The 17,008-nt window shown below is 40.1% G+C and overlaps 1 protein-coding gene across 2 annotated transcripts in view; it reads left to right on the top strand.

Moving 5' to 3' along the window:
* SEC22A (SEC22 homolog A, vesicle trafficking protein) overlaps nt 1-17,008 on the top strand; it is a 61,548-nt gene that overhangs the window by 20,733 nt on the left and 23,807 nt on the right. For both annotated transcript variants that reach the window (XM_062208915.1, XM_062208906.1), the window contains exons 3-5: nt 4,157-4,320; nt 5,400-5,594; nt 15,236-15,351. In XM_062208915.1, coding sequence (XP_062064899.1) covers nt 4,157-4,320; nt 5,400-5,594; nt 15,236-15,351 — 475 coding nt within the window. The remainder of the gene's footprint in view (nt 1-4,156; nt 4,321-5,399; nt 5,595-15,235; nt 15,352-17,008) is intronic.

The raw sequence follows: 17,008 nt of genomic DNA on the forward strand, positions 1-17,008 counted from the left end.
AGATAATAAATAAAGGAAATTAAAGCACAGTAGAAAGAAAGCGATGGCAATTTAAAATTTGTACTGAAGATGGAGAAAAGAAAAGTGTGTGTATGCTTCTGTGTATTAGTATTGATAATAGTAATGAAAGGGGAGCAGATATATCCATTAGAACCATATAGCCATGGCCGGTGCCGCGGCTCACTAGGCTAATTCTCTGCCTGTGGCGCCGGCACTCTGGGTTCTAGTCCCGGTTGGGGCGCCGGATTCTGTCCCAGTTGCCCCTCTTCCAGTCCAGCTCTCTGCTGTGGCCCGGGAGAGCAGTGGAGGATGGCCCAGGTCCTCGGGCCCTGTACCCGCATGGGAGACCAGGAGGAAGCACCTGGCTCCCGGCTTCAGATAGGCGCAGTGCTGGCCATAGTGGCCACTTAGGGGGTGAACCAACGGAAGGAAGACCTTTCTCTCTGTCTAACTCTGCCTGTCAAAAAAAAAAAAAAAAAAAAAAAAAAGCAAACAAGAAGAACCATATAGCCGAATGGTACTCCTGCAGAGGTGAACAATCCTATGTGGCCGTGGGAACATCCCTCACTTTAAAGCAGGAGCATGGCAGAGACTTACTGACCTGTATTCTAAAGCCTTCTGGAGAGAAGTAACTAGAAAAGTAGGTGAAGTCCTATTCTTTTCTGTCATTATTCAAGTATTTATTGAGCTTCTGTTTTGTGTGGATGCCCCTGGACTGTACAATAATCTGTGCATTGATTATAATCAAAAATTAATGTATAAACAAGTTACTGAATGATGCCATCTTCACACTCATTTATTCACTGACTGTTGGGCACTTATTGTGTATGCTATTGTAGATGCTAAGAATGTAGTGGTGAAAAACGCTGAAATCATCCCTGCTCATGGAGCATATTTATTAGTGAGAGACATTTCAGCAAATAAGCACAGATACATGATTACAAATGTTCATGAAGGAAAATGACATCGGTTGTGGTATAACCATGGGAGTGGGAGAGTTTAGACTGTGTGCTTTGGGAGGGATTTTAAGTCCAAGCACTGAGACGAGTAGCAGTTAACCAGTTCAGAACTGGAACGTGGTGGAGGCAGGATTGGCAGCACTGTAAGTGGAGAGGACAGCCTTTTGCAGTGTCTCAGGTTGGGAGCTGGTTGGCATCCCAGAGGAGCCGAAACAAGGTTAGTGTGGCAGGAATGCAGGAGGGAGTGGAGCTGTACAAGATCAAGTGGAAAAGTTGGCAGGGCTTCTAGAACATACCTGTGATATGTGTTTTAGAATCCTCAAGTTTCATTATTAATTCAGGCAGAGAGAGATAGAAAGTGAGAGATTGATTTGTGGCTTGGGAAAAGTGAAGAGCAGTTGGTGGATTAGGACATAATTGGTTCATACAGTATGGAAGCTGTTGTTGTATGTCAGCAAGAATACAGATTTGGGAGTTAGAGCTAAGTTCAGCCCAGCTCTGTTTCTTAGTGGTATGTGGCCTTGAGTAAGTTACTAAGCCTCTCTGAGCCTCTGTTCTTTCATTTGTAGAAGACAGGATAGTAGCACCCCTTTATTGAGTGAAATGAAATAAAATACTAAAGTACTTAAATTAGGTCTGACTCATACTGAGTGGGCAGTAAATAGTACGTGCTACTGTTCCTGTTCTTGCACTTTCTCCTTAAGGCAAAAGGACAACTGCCAGATGGTCTATAAAATGTAAGCTAAGTGAACCTGCTGACACAACTAAAGTATGCGTAACCAGCATGCTTGCGGTGACTTTAGACTATTGGAAAGGTGGTTCTCAGTGAAACTGTGGCGTCTCTCAGGCTGTCCCAGGGGTAGTTGAAAAAGCAGGATTTTTTTTTAAAGATTTATTTATTTATTTGAAAGTCAGAGTCAGAGTTAGAGAGAGAGAGAGAGAGAGAGATTGTCCATCTGCTGGTTCACTCCTCAAATGGCCACAATGGTTGGGGTTGGGCCAGGCTGAAGCCAGGAGCCTGAACTCCATTTGGGTCTCCCTTGGGTGGCAGGAACCCAAGCACTTGGACCATCTTCTGCTGCTTTCCCAGGTGCATTAGCAGGGAGCTGGATTGGAAGTATAGCAGCTGGGACTCCAACCACCCCTCATATGGGATGCCAGTGTTGCCAAGTGGCAGCTTAAACCACTGCACCACAATGCAAGCCCCCCAAAAGCAAGATTTTTTAAATCACAAACATAAATCCACTAAACTGTATGTACTTTTTAGAAAACTGGCTTTGTATTTAATAGAAAACATTGCGAGGCTAAATTCACTGTGAGAAGCCATAATATTGTAGACCACTGTAGAACCTTTACAGAGAGTATATCATGCAATTATAATAAGTTAAAGACTCTCTGAAAAATGCTAACATACAATCTTTTAAAAACATAAGGTTTCCTTTATTTTGCATACAATCCTCTAGTTAAATTTAGCACAAGCAAGATAAGCCATCTGGGATAAACTATCATGTAGGTAGGTGCCTGAGGTTCACTGTTAATATGGAAAATGCTGTAACTCATTAAACTGATTTTAAGAACTACTGATAGGCCATAACTTGTACTTTGAAAAACATTGCACCAAATAACTGTGTATTTGGTAGAACTTTAGACAGAAATTCCAGAAGCCTAAAATCAGCAGTTTTACCACTAGTATATTTCACACCATTAATAACAGGTGACTAAGGGAAGGCATTTGTCCTAGCGCTGAGATGCCACTTGGGACACCCCCGCATTCCTTATCAGAGTGCCTGGATTCAAATCCCAGTCCATTCCTACTTCCACCCTTGGGGCAACTCAAGTAGTTGCTTCCCTGCCACCCACATGGGAGATCTGCATGGAGTTCCTGGCTTCCAGCTTCATCTGGCCCAGCCCCATCTGTTGCAGGTGTTTAGGGAACAAACCAGTGAATGGGAGCTGTCTGTCTTGTCTCTCAAAAAAAGAAAAAGATTAAAAATACTCGTAGATGCCATCCCCATATCATTTGGCAGCCTGGAGTGGTCTTTTTAAAAGGATTCACATACACAAAGGCATATACTTAGAAGCTTATATACTTATTTGTTTGCATATGCATAGACTCTCACTGGAAGGATACATAAGAAATTAATATTATGATTTGTCTGAGGGAAGGAGAAAGAACTGAGTGTCTCTGGGCAGGGGTGAGGATAGTACACTTTGAGGACAGGGTACCCTTCATTTTTGGTTTATTTTAAATTTGAATCATGAACATATTTATTCCAATAATTAAATTAAAAGTAATCAAATCTGCTTCTACAATATTAGAGAAAGAAGAGTGTGGGGTCTAGTGTAGATCAGGATTTAGAGTTAATATTACTGTGATGGATTAGCAGTGCCTGGCACAGGAGTGGATAGTACAGTCTGTATGTGTGGTTTACTTCCTGTGATCTGAGTCAACTAGGTTGATACCACTGTAAAAGGAAGTTGAGGTGATTTTATTACACGGGGTTAATTTGTGTTCCATGCTTTGCTTATTTATTATAGAGGGAAGGCTGTTCTAGAAAGGTATTTATTTTTTTCCCACTAAAACATGATTAATTTTTTCTTTTTTAATGTTTAGGACTGTTTTTAAAATTAATTAATTAATTCTAAAGGTAGAGAAAGAGAGATTTTCCATCCACTGATTCACTCCCCAAATGCCTACAACATCCAGGGCTGGCTGGGGCAGACCAAATCCAGGAAGCCAGTAACTCTTATCATAGTCACCCACAAGGGTGGCAGGGACCCAAGTACTTGGGACATCATCCACTGCTTTCCCAAGCATGTTAGCAGGAAGCTGAATTGGTAGCAGCAGTAGCTGGGACTTGAACTGGCACTCTGACATGGGATGCCAGTGTCCTCAGCGGCAGCTTAAACCACTGTACCATGACAACCACCCAATATTTGTATAACCTTTCCCCTGCTTTCTAACCCAAGTGACAAGTGCCTAAAGTGTTAGTAATATATTCCATCTTTTTTTCCTGCTGTTTGAAAACTACAACTTATAAAAGTATTATATTTTGTTTCCTTTAATTTTTTCTGGGATATATAATAAATGTTAAAATCTTGATTGCCAGTTGATGGTATATGGAACCAGTCTTGTGAAACAATGAATTACCTTGATTTAATTTGAAATTTTAAAACCGATGTTTTTTACACTGTAGTTTTATTAGTTCTCTGGGAGTGAGCTACATGATGTTGTGCACTGAAAATTACCCAAATGTTCTCGCCTTCTCTTTCCTGGATGAGCTTCAGAAGGAGTTCATTACTACCTATAATATGATGAAGACAAATACTGCTGTCAGACCGTACTGTTTCATTGAATTTGGTAAGGGCCTGATTTTTTTTTTCCTTTCCATTATCCTATCTCCATTCAGTCATAAGCACGTCTTCATCTAATACTAGGAGGCAAGGGGGAAACTTCTATTACCTTGCTTTTGATATAATATTTGGCAAATGATCTTTAAATTTTGGCAACTTCTTACTTTACTTAGATGTCTACTAGAAAAAAAAATCTGTGAAGGGGATTGTGATTGTTGGCCCGAAGAATTAGTCCCAGAGGGCACAGTTTCTGAGTGAGAAATTTATGAACCAGAAATTCAGAGTTTTCTGTGTATGTGGTAATCTTTTATAGTCTGCTTTATGTAGAACAGGGGTTAGCAAGCATTTGCTGTTGTTGAAAACAGCCATCAGCTCTACATAAATGAATGAGTGTAATTATGTGTTCTAGTACAACTTTATTTACAAAAACAGCAGGCTAGGCTTGGCCTGTGGGTAGTAGTTTGCCTAACTCCTGATGTAGAAGAAAAAAAAAGTGAAACCAACTTGTGAATAGTAAAAATAAAATGACACTTGAAAGAGATCTAGAAAATGTCTTTTATTGTTTTCATTAAAATTAGTTTTTAAAACATATATCCTAATTGTGTGGTTTGGTAGCAGCAGTAGCTGGGACTTGAACTGGCACTCTGACATGGGATGCCAGTGTCCTCAGCGGCGGTTATAGAAACTTGTAACTTAGAGTATATGTTCTTATGTAATTAAAACTAGTAAATCTGATAGATTTAATATTTCATGAGATGAGAATCCCTGTAAAACTTAAGACTCTGGTAGAAAGTTGAAGCGGTTTTTGTTTCTATAATTCCTTGAAGTAGATATAATATGTTCAGGTAGTGTTAAATTCTTTATTTTTTTAACAATTACTAGTTTCTAGAGTGTGAAACTGATGACTCCATGATACATTAACCATTAAACATAAGTAATATTAGAATATTCCATGACAAATTGAGCAGTTTTGAGTAATAAAATGAACTGTTTGATCTATAAAATTTACTGTCCATAAACTTCACACTCTCAAATGATTTAATTAACAAATGACTGCAAGGACATTTATTTTTTTATTTTACATAGATAACTTCATTCAGAGGACCAAGCAGCGATATAATAATCCCAGGTCTCTTTCAACTAAGATAAATCTGTCTGACATGCAGACGGAAATCAAGCTGAGGCCCCCTTATCAGATTTCCATGTGTGAACTGGGGTCAGCCAATGGAGTCACATCTGCATTTTCTGTTGACTGTAAAGGTGCTGGGAAGATTTCTTCTGGTGAGTTCTGGATCTCAGTTATTTCATTTAAAAAAGCTTTTTGGTAAGAGCTGAGGAACTCTTGAAAATGGATTACTTTAATATTTTAAACTAAGTGCACGAGAGAGTTTAGACAAGCAAACCTTTTCGCCGGAGGTTTCTAAAGTAAGCTGCCAGATATGTGACTGATCAGGAAGACATTTTCAAATGGCAGTCTCAGAGGATCTCTGCCAGGACAGCATTCAAGAAGGTTGCTTTGTAAACATTTTTCCAGAAATGAAAAATTTTAATATGTATTTATAGGCATGTAAAGTGCTTTGTGTTATTTCTGCATGCTACTTCAAGTCCAGGGTTCTTGACTGTCAGAGAAAATGTAAAAACTGGCCAGCGCCGTGGCTTAACAGGCTAATCCTATCCGCCTTGCGGCCCCAGCACACCAGGTTCTAGTCCCGGTTGGGGCGCCGGATTCTATCCCTGTTGCCCCTCTTCCAGGCCAGCTCTCTGCTATGGCCCGGGAAGGCAGTGGAGGATGGCCCAAGTCCTTGGGCCCTGCACCCGCATGGGAGACCAGGAGAAGCACCTGGCTCCTGGCTTCGGATCAGCATGATGCGCTGGCCGCAGCGGCCATTGGAAGGTGAACCAATGACAAAAAGGAAGACCTTTCTCTCTGTCTCTCTCTCTCTCACTATCCACTCTGCCTGTCAAAAAAAAAAAAAAAGAAAAAGAAAATGTAAAAACTTTAGCAAATCATCTGCTCCAGGCTTTGGGAGCCTCCCAAAGAAATAATACCATCCCCAACAGTTGTGATAGGATGAAAATTTCTGCCTAAAATGGAAACTTCATTATTTCGTAAAGTAGTGTGTACCATTGTTGAACTGCTTTAAATTTTTTTTTTACTTAAATATTAACCTGAAGTTTACTTTCCTGTAATGCCTCCCAGTTAGTCTAAGTTCTATGACTCTTCCTTTAGCTGAACCAGAATAGCAGTTAAGTTAGCAATCTGCATCTTTTTCACCTTTTAAGTCTAATCTACTTCATATAAAATATCTTCAGTTCCCTCAGCCTTTTCTCTGTGGCATTTTGGAGTCTGCCTATCCCAGAAGCTTCCTCTAGACTTCCTTTATTTAGTTAGTATTCTTTAATTGTGGACTGACAATACTTCACATTTGATTTGATTAATACAAATGTGGAGAAGGGAGGAACATATTGAACTAAAATAATGCAGCCCATCATTAATCAAGATAACAAGGAAAAGAAATAAAATGGCATCTAGATTGCAAAGGAAGAATAAAATAGCTATTTGCATATAATGTGTTCTATTTGGAGAAACCTGAGGAATCCACAAAAAAAAAAAAAATAGAATAGAATACTCCAGTGAGGTTTCAAGATTCAAGATCAATAAACAGAAATCTATTATATTCTGAACACTAGCAATGGACAGTCTGAGAATGAAATCAAGAAAAGCCTAAACACTGAAAACTACAAAATAACATAGAAACAAATTAAGACCTAAATTAATGTTCCTGGATTGAAAGACAAATTTTTTAAGATGGCTGTACTCCCAAATTGATATACAGATTCAGCACGATCTCTATGGAAATCCAGCCATCTTTTTTTTTTTGTACAAAAATTTATAAGATGATCCTAAAATTCATATGGAGATGCAAGGAACAGAGAATAGCTGGAGTAATCTAGAAAAAGAACAAAATTGGAGGACTCACACTTCCAAACTTGCTAAGTTGCAATAAACAAGACTGTGGTTCTGGTTTAAGGATAGACATGTAGGTAACAAAATAGAATTGAAAATACTTGGCCAATCCATTATTAACTGTGGTGCTAAGAGATGGTGTAGGAATAGCCTTTTCAACATGGTTCTTGGACAACTGTATATTCACATACAAAAGAATGGAGTTGAATGCCTATCTCAGGACATATATAGACATGGATCAAAGTCCTGGATTTAACACCTAAACCTGTAAGACTCTTAGAAGAAAACATGGGTGTAAATCTTTGTGATTTACACCAAAAGCACAGTGAAAAAAGAAAAGGTGAATAAAGTGACTTCATCAAAATTAAAAGTTTTTGTGCTTCAAAGGACACCATCAAGAGAGTGAAAAGACAACCCACAGAATGGGAGAAAATATTTGTACTTTATACACATGGTAAGGGACTAGTATCCAGAATATATAAGTAACTTAAAATTTGACAATAAAAAGACAATCCAATTTAAAAAAATGGGGAAAAGATTTGATAGGCATTTCTACAAAATTGTACAACTGACTAATTAGCACATAAAAATATGTGTAACATCAGTCATCGGGGAATGCCAAGGAAAACTATAAGGACATAAAACTTCATACCCACTAGGATGGCTAAAATAAGAAATACAGATCGGAAGAAATTTGATGAGGATGTAAAGAAATTGGAACCTTCATCTATTGCCGGTGGAGTTGTAAGATTGTGCAGTGGCTTTGGGAGATAGATTGGAAGCTTCTCAAAAAGTCAAGCACAGAGTTGCCTTGTAGGCCAGTAATCTTGCGCCTAAGTCTATATCCCAAAGAAATGAAAACATGCGTTTTCATGCTTGTCATGTCCACACACAAAAACATATGTGATTGTTCACAGCAGCATGATTCAAACCACCCAAAAAGTGGAAACCACCCAGGTATCCATCAGCTGATGACTGGACAAATAAAATGTGATGTGTCTATTCATGGAATATTATTAAGCAATGAAAAGTAACAAAGTAATAAAAGATGGTACAGCATGGGTGAATCTGAAAAACATAATGCTAAGTGAAAAAAGTCAGATATGAAAGTCCAAATTTTTATAATTTTATTTATACAAAATGTCCAGAATAGACAAATCTAAAGAGAAATGGGTGAACTGGTTTTTACAAAGGCTGCAGCTCAATTTTGAATCACAGTGATCCTTAAACCTGGAGCGAGATGATTCCATGGTGCTTAGCGTGCCAGAGATCCTGGTAGGAACAAATAAATATCTTTTTTTTGGAAGAAGACAGTTCATAAGATTCAAGCAATGCCTACAACAAAGATTTTGAAAACAGAATGTGTAATGAATAGTAACCAGGTACCTGGAGAAATTAGACTACATGAACATAAACTATCAGAAACACATACACTAGGTGTGATAGACACAGTGGAAGTCAGAAGACAATTTAACGATATGATCTAAAGGATGAAGGCATATAACTGCAAATGTGGAATTGTATGCTAACAAAATAGTGTGAAAGAATGAAGTAAAGTGGCAAGGGTGATATTCTTGTGCTGCTCTTGCTGCTTCTTTTAGCAGAGAGAACAGTTAGTCTTTCACCTGTAAGTACAAGTATGACGTTTAATGTATGGTTTATGTGGGCGCTTTTTAAAAAGGTTGAGAAAACTCCCTTCTATTTCTAGTTTGATGAGAGGTTTTGTAATGAGGAATAAAAGTTGTATTCTGTCAAATGCTTTGAATCTATTGTGTGATTTTCTTTTTAAAGTCTGTCTTGTATCAGATTACATTGATAGCTTTTTTTTGGGGGGGAGAAGAAATTCCATATTTATGAATTGGAAGAATGAATAACTTCAAAATGTGCATATTACCCAAAGCAATTTACAGACTCAATGTAATTCCTACCAAGATCCAAGTGATATTTTTACAGAACTAGGAAAGTCTACTAATATCACTACTGAAAATTTATGGAACCACAAAAAACTTTGAATGGCAAAGGGAACTTGAGAAAAATTAAATAATCAGGAGACATTACACACACTGCCTGACTTTAAGATACATAACAAAGATACAGTAGTTTTTAAAAATGTTTTTGTTTCTTTGATAACATTTTCAGTTTACAGTATAGTCAAAAGATCAATGCTTCACTAAATAAAAACTTCAACAAATAAAAAGTAAAAAGAGTATAGTTCATCAGTAACATAACATTGATAGCTTTTTGAATGTGAAACATTTCTGTGACAAGCTCCACTTGGTCATACTGTATTATCTTTTTTTCTGTGTTGTTGGACCTGATTTGCCAAAATTTTGTTAAGATATTTTACACCTATATTCTTGAGGGAATTTGTTTGTAGTTTTCTTTTTTGGTAATGCCTTTGTCTGGCTTTACTGTCTTTTTAAAAAATATTTATTTATATATTTGAAAGAGTGACAGGTAATGAGAGAGAGAGAGAAAGAGAGAGAGAGAAAATGAGCGTCCATCCATTGGTTCACTCTGTAAATGGCCGCAATAGCTGTGCCTGGGCTAGGCTGAGCCAGGAGACAGGAACTCCATCCAGGTATCTGTGTGGGTGGCAGAATCAGGTAAAGCTAGCCTCAGAGAATCAGTTGGGAGCTATTCCCTCATTTTGAGAAATGTTTCTGTAGACTTTTTAATCTTTCAATGTTTTGTAGAAGTCACTGTGAATGTGCTTATGTTGCCTTTGAAAGCTAGCAGGGCGTACTGGTCAGTATCTTTTCTTAGTGGTGTGGGTTGTGAGGAGCATCAACTTGAGCCTCATTTTTAACATATTGTAGACTTTTGACCATCAGAAACTGAATCGTGCTAGCCTTCTGTAATTTCATAATTTCTTTCCAACTCTGGCATACATGTATCTTCCTGGGGCCTATATCCTAAGGCATATACTACTGTCCATTCAGATATTACCAGCAGGAGCCCATCAATTATGTGGACCAATATAACATTATATGGGGTGTTAATGTGTTGGATCCCTGTCATCCAGGCGTCAGAAAACATTTTTGTAACATGCCAGATATTGCAGACTGTGTTGCAACTTTGCTGGTCAAATGCATTAAGGAAAAAAAAAAAAGCCATAAATGATGTATAAAGAATGAGTGGACTGAATTTGGCCTATGGCACACAGAGTTGATACAGCACAATGGTAATATGGTAAATTTACTGGTATGTCACGTAAAAACAAAGTACTTCTGATTTTCTCTGTTTATTAGGATAAAGAAAAAGTTTAGCCAATTAGTACCCACATGTCAGAAAACGAATTGATTTCTTTTTTTTTTTTTTTTGAAATTTTAAAAAATTTAATTGAAATACAGAGATAGAGAGAGAGGTCTTTTATCTGCTGGTTCACTCCCCAAATGGCCACAATGGCCGGAGCTGAGCTGATCTGAAGCCAGGAGCCAGGAGCTTCTTCTGGGTTTCCCACGTGGGTGCAGGGGCCCAAGGACCTGGGCCATCTTCTACTGCTTTCCCAGGCCATAGCAGAGAGCTGGATCGGAAGAGGAGCAGCCAAGACTAGAACAGGCACCCTTATGGGATGCCAGTGCTTCAGGCTGGGGCTTTAACCTGCTGTGCCACAGCGCCGGCCCCCCCAATTGATTTCTTGTATAAAGAGACTGAATCTGAAAAAGCGTGTGTGTTTGGAACCTACAGAAATCTGCTGTTGTCCTCCAAGATACAAAAATTTTGCATACCTAAACTGCAGAGTTAAATGGGACTATAGTTTGGATCATTGCCATGCTTATTTATCTATTTTTATTTAACAGACAGAGTGACAGAGAGGGAGGGAAGAAAGGAGGAGGATGGAGGGGGGGAGAGACATCGAGATCTTTATATCTTCCATTACTGGTTCACTCCTCAAATGCCCACACTAGCTGAAGCTAGGCCAGGCCAAAGACAAGAGCTGGGAACTCCATCCAGGTCTCCCACGTGGGTGACAGAGACCCAAGTACTTGAGCCATTACTTGCTGCCTTCCAGGGTGGACATTGGCAGGAAGCTGGATTAGAAGTGATACCTGATTTGTCATAACCCTTAGCCTAGTATTCGGACTGTCAATTTGTTTTGACCTCTATTTCTGACTCTATTTCCCCCTAATCTTCACAAGCATTCCTTTGAGCCTTACGACACCACTGGTAATACCTAGTTAAGAACATCAGTTCTAGAGTCAGTCTGCTTGGATTTAAATCCCAGTTCACTTTATGTCAGCAAGCAGTCTTGGCCTCCTCTTCTGAAATTATTCCCCTCCCTTCCCATCACACACAGGGTAAATGTAATGCCTACCTTGTTGGGTTGTTGGAAGGATGGAATGAGGTTGTATGGGTAAAGCACTTGGTGCCTGGCTCACTGGGAGTAGCCACTCTTAGCAGGAGTAGAGGTAGGAGCAGTGGTTGTTCCTGCTGTTACTCGGTCCTTCCGTTTCCATCTTGATGCTTGTATTCCTTTCTCTGAGCAGAATGCTCTTCTTCCTGTTTTATGCCAGACCACATTTGATCCATCTTCAAACATCTTCCCTGATTCTTGTCTCCACCTTCCCCCAGCTGTATTTCCTCTTTTGCATTACAGTAACAGCTTAGGATGCTGTTACTGTAATATGCTTATCTGTCTGTCCATCTCCTTTTAAAAAGTTAGGAGTACCTTGAAGGCAGATTTGTATTTTCTAAAATATATAATCCTACACAGAATAATGCCAAAAGGTATTTGTTGAATGAATGTATTAAATCACTCTAACCTACATCTCTTTGATTCCAAATGATTCATTTTTACTTCTTTCATATTTTTTTAAAGATTTGTTTATTTATTTGAAAGGCAGAGTTACAGAGAGGCAGAGGCAGAGAGAGAGTAAGGTCTTCCACCTGCTGGTTCACTCCCCAAATGGCCACAATGGCTGGAGCTGGGCCAATCTGAAGCCAGGAGCCAGGAGCTTCTTCTGGGTCTCCCATGTGGGTGCAGGGGCCCCAAGGCTTGGGCCATCTTCTGCTTTCCGAGGCTATAGCAGAGAGCAGCTGGGACTCAAACCGGCTCCCATAGGGGTTCCCTGCCCTGCAGGCGACGGCTTTACCCAGTACACCACAACGTCAGCCCCTCTTTCAGAATTTTTTGCAAACTCTATAAATCATTGGTGCATTTTGAGAAAATGTTTATTATGAACACACCATTATTGAGTTCAAAGACACTAATTTAAAAAAGGCATCGAAGCAGAAAATAATAATAGCAAAAACAGAACAAAACAAAAACTGTCCAGGTGGCATTGCATTGGATTCAGCAAAATTACTTTTTGCTATGCTGCCTTTGATTTGTTTTTGTCCCAGAGGCACTCTGCACCTAAAAGTGCCTAGCATAGTGCCAGCTTGAAGTGTGCAGTGATCATTGTGCATAACAATGGATCTAAAGTCCAGTAAGTAGCTGGTTTAGTTTGTTAGCGTGGGAAATGGCCCTTAAGGAGGGTCACCTGTCGTGTTGTGGGCAAATGGAGTTTTCTTGATAACCATTCTCTAAATGCAAGCCACAGGGAAGGGGCGGGGGCGGGGGCGGGGGCGGGGGCAGTCAGGAAATCTTGACTTTAGGATGTCTTTCCCACCGTGATGCCATGTAGCGCCAGCCTGTCATCAGCACAGTGCACATCTTGTCCTTGTGAAAGGAGGCTCATTATTTTCTTTTTAGCTTTCAGAAATATTTGTGATCCTTTAGAAATAATTTCTAAATTGTATACCATCATAAAGATGACACTCTAAGGCTAAAGTCAAGTGTTGGCCAGCGCCACTGCTCACTAGGCTAATCCTCTGCCTGTGGCGCCCGCACCTTGGGTTCTAGTCCTGTTTGGGGCGCTGGTTCTGTCCCGGTTGCCCCTCTTCCAGGCCAGCTCTCTGCTGTGGCCCAGGGAAGGCAGTGGAGGATGGCCCACGTGCTTGGGCCCTGCACCCGCATAGGAGACCAGGAGGAAGCACCTGGCTCCTGGCTTCGAATCGGCACAGTGCGCCGGCTGTAGTGGCCATTTGGGGAGTGAACCAATGGAAGGAAGACCTTTCTCTCTGTCTCTCTCGCTAACTCTGCCTGTCAAAAAAAAAAAAAAAAAAAGTGTTAGAAACTCAGTATTTAACTTATATGGACTTATTCATTTCTTAATTAGATGCTCAGCAACACATGAACATGGTAATATTTTTAATTTTACGAAGGGCCACATTGTACTTAACTCTAAAAAGCTAAGATGTTTGAATTGTAGTACAGAATATTAATTTGCTTTTGCTTAGTGGAGCGAACTTGTTTCCCGCACTTCAGAGGTGTGATTTACATAGCTGTTCAGTTGCCCCGTGGTTTTAGCCTTGAGGCCCATATTAAAGATTCCCTTTTTCATTCCAGGGCCTTTCACTGCTGTTGCTCACTGCTGAGAAGAGGTGGAGAGGGAGGGAGAGAAGTTGCAAAACATGACTAATCGGCAGATCAATTCAATAGATTTTTAAACTGAACTGTTTTCTCTACTGATATAAAACTTGGTATCAGTACTTTATAAGGACATTTGATTTTCCTTTTTCATGTTAAGATTTAAAGAAAAGTGATTGAGAGACCAGATATTCAGCTTGGCAAGGAAAGAATTTTAAGGAAATGTTATCTCATTTTAACATTTTCTGCTGAACTTGAGGAATGAATACTTTTTTGTGATGTGGGGTTTGTGTTTTTATATACTGTTTAGGAGGCTTTTCTGCTGTAATGGCTGAATATAATTTGCAAAGATTTAAGCCTCTTCTTATATTAATGTTCCACCTCATTAATTCCATTGTTAGGGCTTTTACACTTCAGTGACTTAAATAAAATAATCAAAGTATGGGTCTCTTGTCCTTTCTTTCTCTCTGTCTCCTCTTTGAGGGCTAGATGATTTCATTTTCTGTTTTGTGTTTTTATTTGGACTCCATTGTTAGTTCTATTAAGCCCAAGAGGATGGTGAAAGCAGCTTTGTGTAACTGCATGTCTCACACTGCTAAAACCCTGAAAGATAAGGCACCGCATTGGCAGAGACGAGGTGGGCACTTCTTCCACTGCCATTTCAGTATATTCGGGGCATCTTCATAGCTGTGAGGTTCCATTCTGTGTGCAGCTCACTTTGGTGACTGTATATGAGTTTTCATATACGACCATAGCCGGTAGTATTTATAGCAATGGAACCCAGATAAGGGGAAGCATTGCTTAAAAACAAGCTATGTTTATCCTTAAAAAGTGTTTTCTAAGCATTTTCAGACAAAGTAGGAATTATACAATGAATTTCCAAGGAGTCACCTTTGCAAGCATGTGTATATACTTGCAGATAGTAGACATATTTAGGCAGAAAGGATTTTCTAAATTTTTTAAAAATTAATTTATTTGAAAGGCAGTGTTACAGAGAGAGGGAGAGAGTCAGAGATGAGATCTTCCATCCACTGGCTCACTCCCCAAATGGCCACAACGGCCAAGGTTGGACTGGGCCAAAACCCAGGAGCCAGAAGCCCTACATGAATGGCAGGGTCCTATCCCCCAAGTATTTGAGCCATCGTCCTCGCTTTCCCAGGTGCATTATCAGGGAGCTGGATTGGAAACAGAACATCTGGCACTCATAAGGGATACTGGTATCACAGGCCACAACCTAACCCTTTACCCCACAAAACCAGCCTCTTTCTAAATGTTTTATTGCCAGATGTGAGTACAAGTTAGGCATCTTTGTTAAAAATATAGAGAAAAAAAAGTTAATTTGATTTGAGTTCAGGAGAATGAAGCTATTATATTGTCAAACATTTTGCACTTTAAAAGAATATTTAATTTCTAAAATAAATAATTTTATGAAAAATAATTTATGACCTATTTAAATTGAGCATTGCATTTCTGTTTTACATTATGTTCAGCTACATGAGCTATTGCTATTCATTTCTAACTATTTCTTTTATTTTCCAGCACACCAGCGACTGGAACCAGCCACTCTGTCAGGGATTGTGGCATTTATCCTTAGTCTTTTATGTGGAGCTCTGAATTTAATTCGAGGCTTTCATGCTATAGAAAGTCTCCTACAGGTACTGTGCTATTTTTGCGTTTTCAAATGACTGCCTATTCATTCTGCTTGTTACATAATTGATTCACAAGTGGATTAGGTATTAATACAACTTAGAATGCATGCTCAAAATCTGTGTTCCTCTGCCTGCTCTAGCCTCCCCTCCTCTACAGACAGATGTCTGGGTAGCTCCTTCGACTCCATCACCATGTATTTATCATCTCCTCTTTGGGTGGCACTGTTGATAGGCACTCTACAGACATCAAGATGTGTGTGACATGATGATTTCATTTGGTGAAAGCAACTTCGCAGCTTCAAGTTGCCTCCTTCAAGGGAGGCAAAGAAAGCCATGAGTGATTGCCAAGTGCACAGAGTGGGGAAGGTTAGAAGGCTTTTTGAGGAGAGGTGAGCTGGGCCTGGAGGGATCTCAGGAGACAACAGTGGGAGCACAAGGGAGACTTGCATGGGCAGTGTTTTGTCTTACTTCTGTGTATTCCTACTTAGCTATCTGCTGCTTTGCCTCTTTGGCTGATCTGTTAACACCTGAGCTACCTGAGAAAACAGATTTTTTTTCAGATTTTGCCACTGATTTCATTTCCTAGTGGAGTTTCATCAGAGACTGTAGCTATCAGAATGTATCAGCTCTTTATCTTATGCTGGTTGTAAACTTTCTGAAACTTCCTTAAAGTCTGGCTCATTGAGAATGCACAGGGTTCCTTCCCCTGTTTCTACTTACTTTCTCCAGAGAGTTCTTGAAACTTCCACGTTGTGAATCCGTTCTCTTTCTCTTGCCAGCAGTAGGCTCAGAGTATACCCATTCTGTAAGCTGTAGTCTGTGTTGAAAGTGCTGTTAGTTTGAAGAATACTCTGAGAGGGTCTTTCTGTGTACCCTCTGATTGTACTCAGCCCCCTAAAGCCAGCAGCAGGTGATATCACAGTTTCTGGCAGCAGAGCTGTCCAAGAGGGGTTGGGTAGGGCTTCCGGTGACTTCCCAGTTCCTCTTGCAAACACCCTGTACCCACAGCTGAAGGCCCGCTCCCCTTTCATGCACAGGCACAGTCTGTCCCTTTGCCTTCCTGTCCCCTCCCCCAGCCAGGCTGGATTTCTTCCAGTAGAAGGAGTTCAATTTTGAACCAACTGGACAAGCTGCCAACAAAAAGAAACAAAGGTATTTGGAAACTACTGACTGAGAAAGCTAATAAATAAGCTACTCTTTGCCTTTAAAAAAATTTTGTTTCTTACTTGAAATTGTGGAAAGATCAGTAATGTAGGTGTGTGAAGAGTTGGATTTTTGCCGGGGCTGGTGCAGGAAGGTGGAGGAAGAACAGGAGGAAGGCAGGCCTAGGTTCAGAAAAGCTTCCATCCCAAGGAGCCTTAGCATCCCAGACCTTTTTTTTTTTTTTTTTTTTTAAAGATTCTATTTTATTTACTTGAGAGGTAGAATTACAGACAGAGGGAGAGGCAGAGGGAAAGGTCTTCCATCTGCTGGTTCACTCCTCAAATGGCCATGATGGCTGGAGTTGGGATGATCTGAAGCCAGGAGCCAGGAGCTTCTTCCAGGTCTCCCTCATGGGTGCAGGTGCCCAAGCACTTGGGCCATCTTCCACTGCTTTCCCAGGGCAGAGCAGAGAGCTGGATTGGAAGAGGAGCAGCCAGGACTTGAACTGGTGCCCATATGG

This window comes from Lepus europaeus, chromosome 2, assembly GCF_033115175.1.
Source record: "Lepus europaeus isolate LE1 chromosome 2, mLepTim1.pri, whole genome shotgun sequence".
In the NCBI taxonomy this organism is placed as follows: Eukaryota; Metazoa; Chordata; class Mammalia; order Lagomorpha; family Leporidae; genus Lepus; species Lepus europaeus.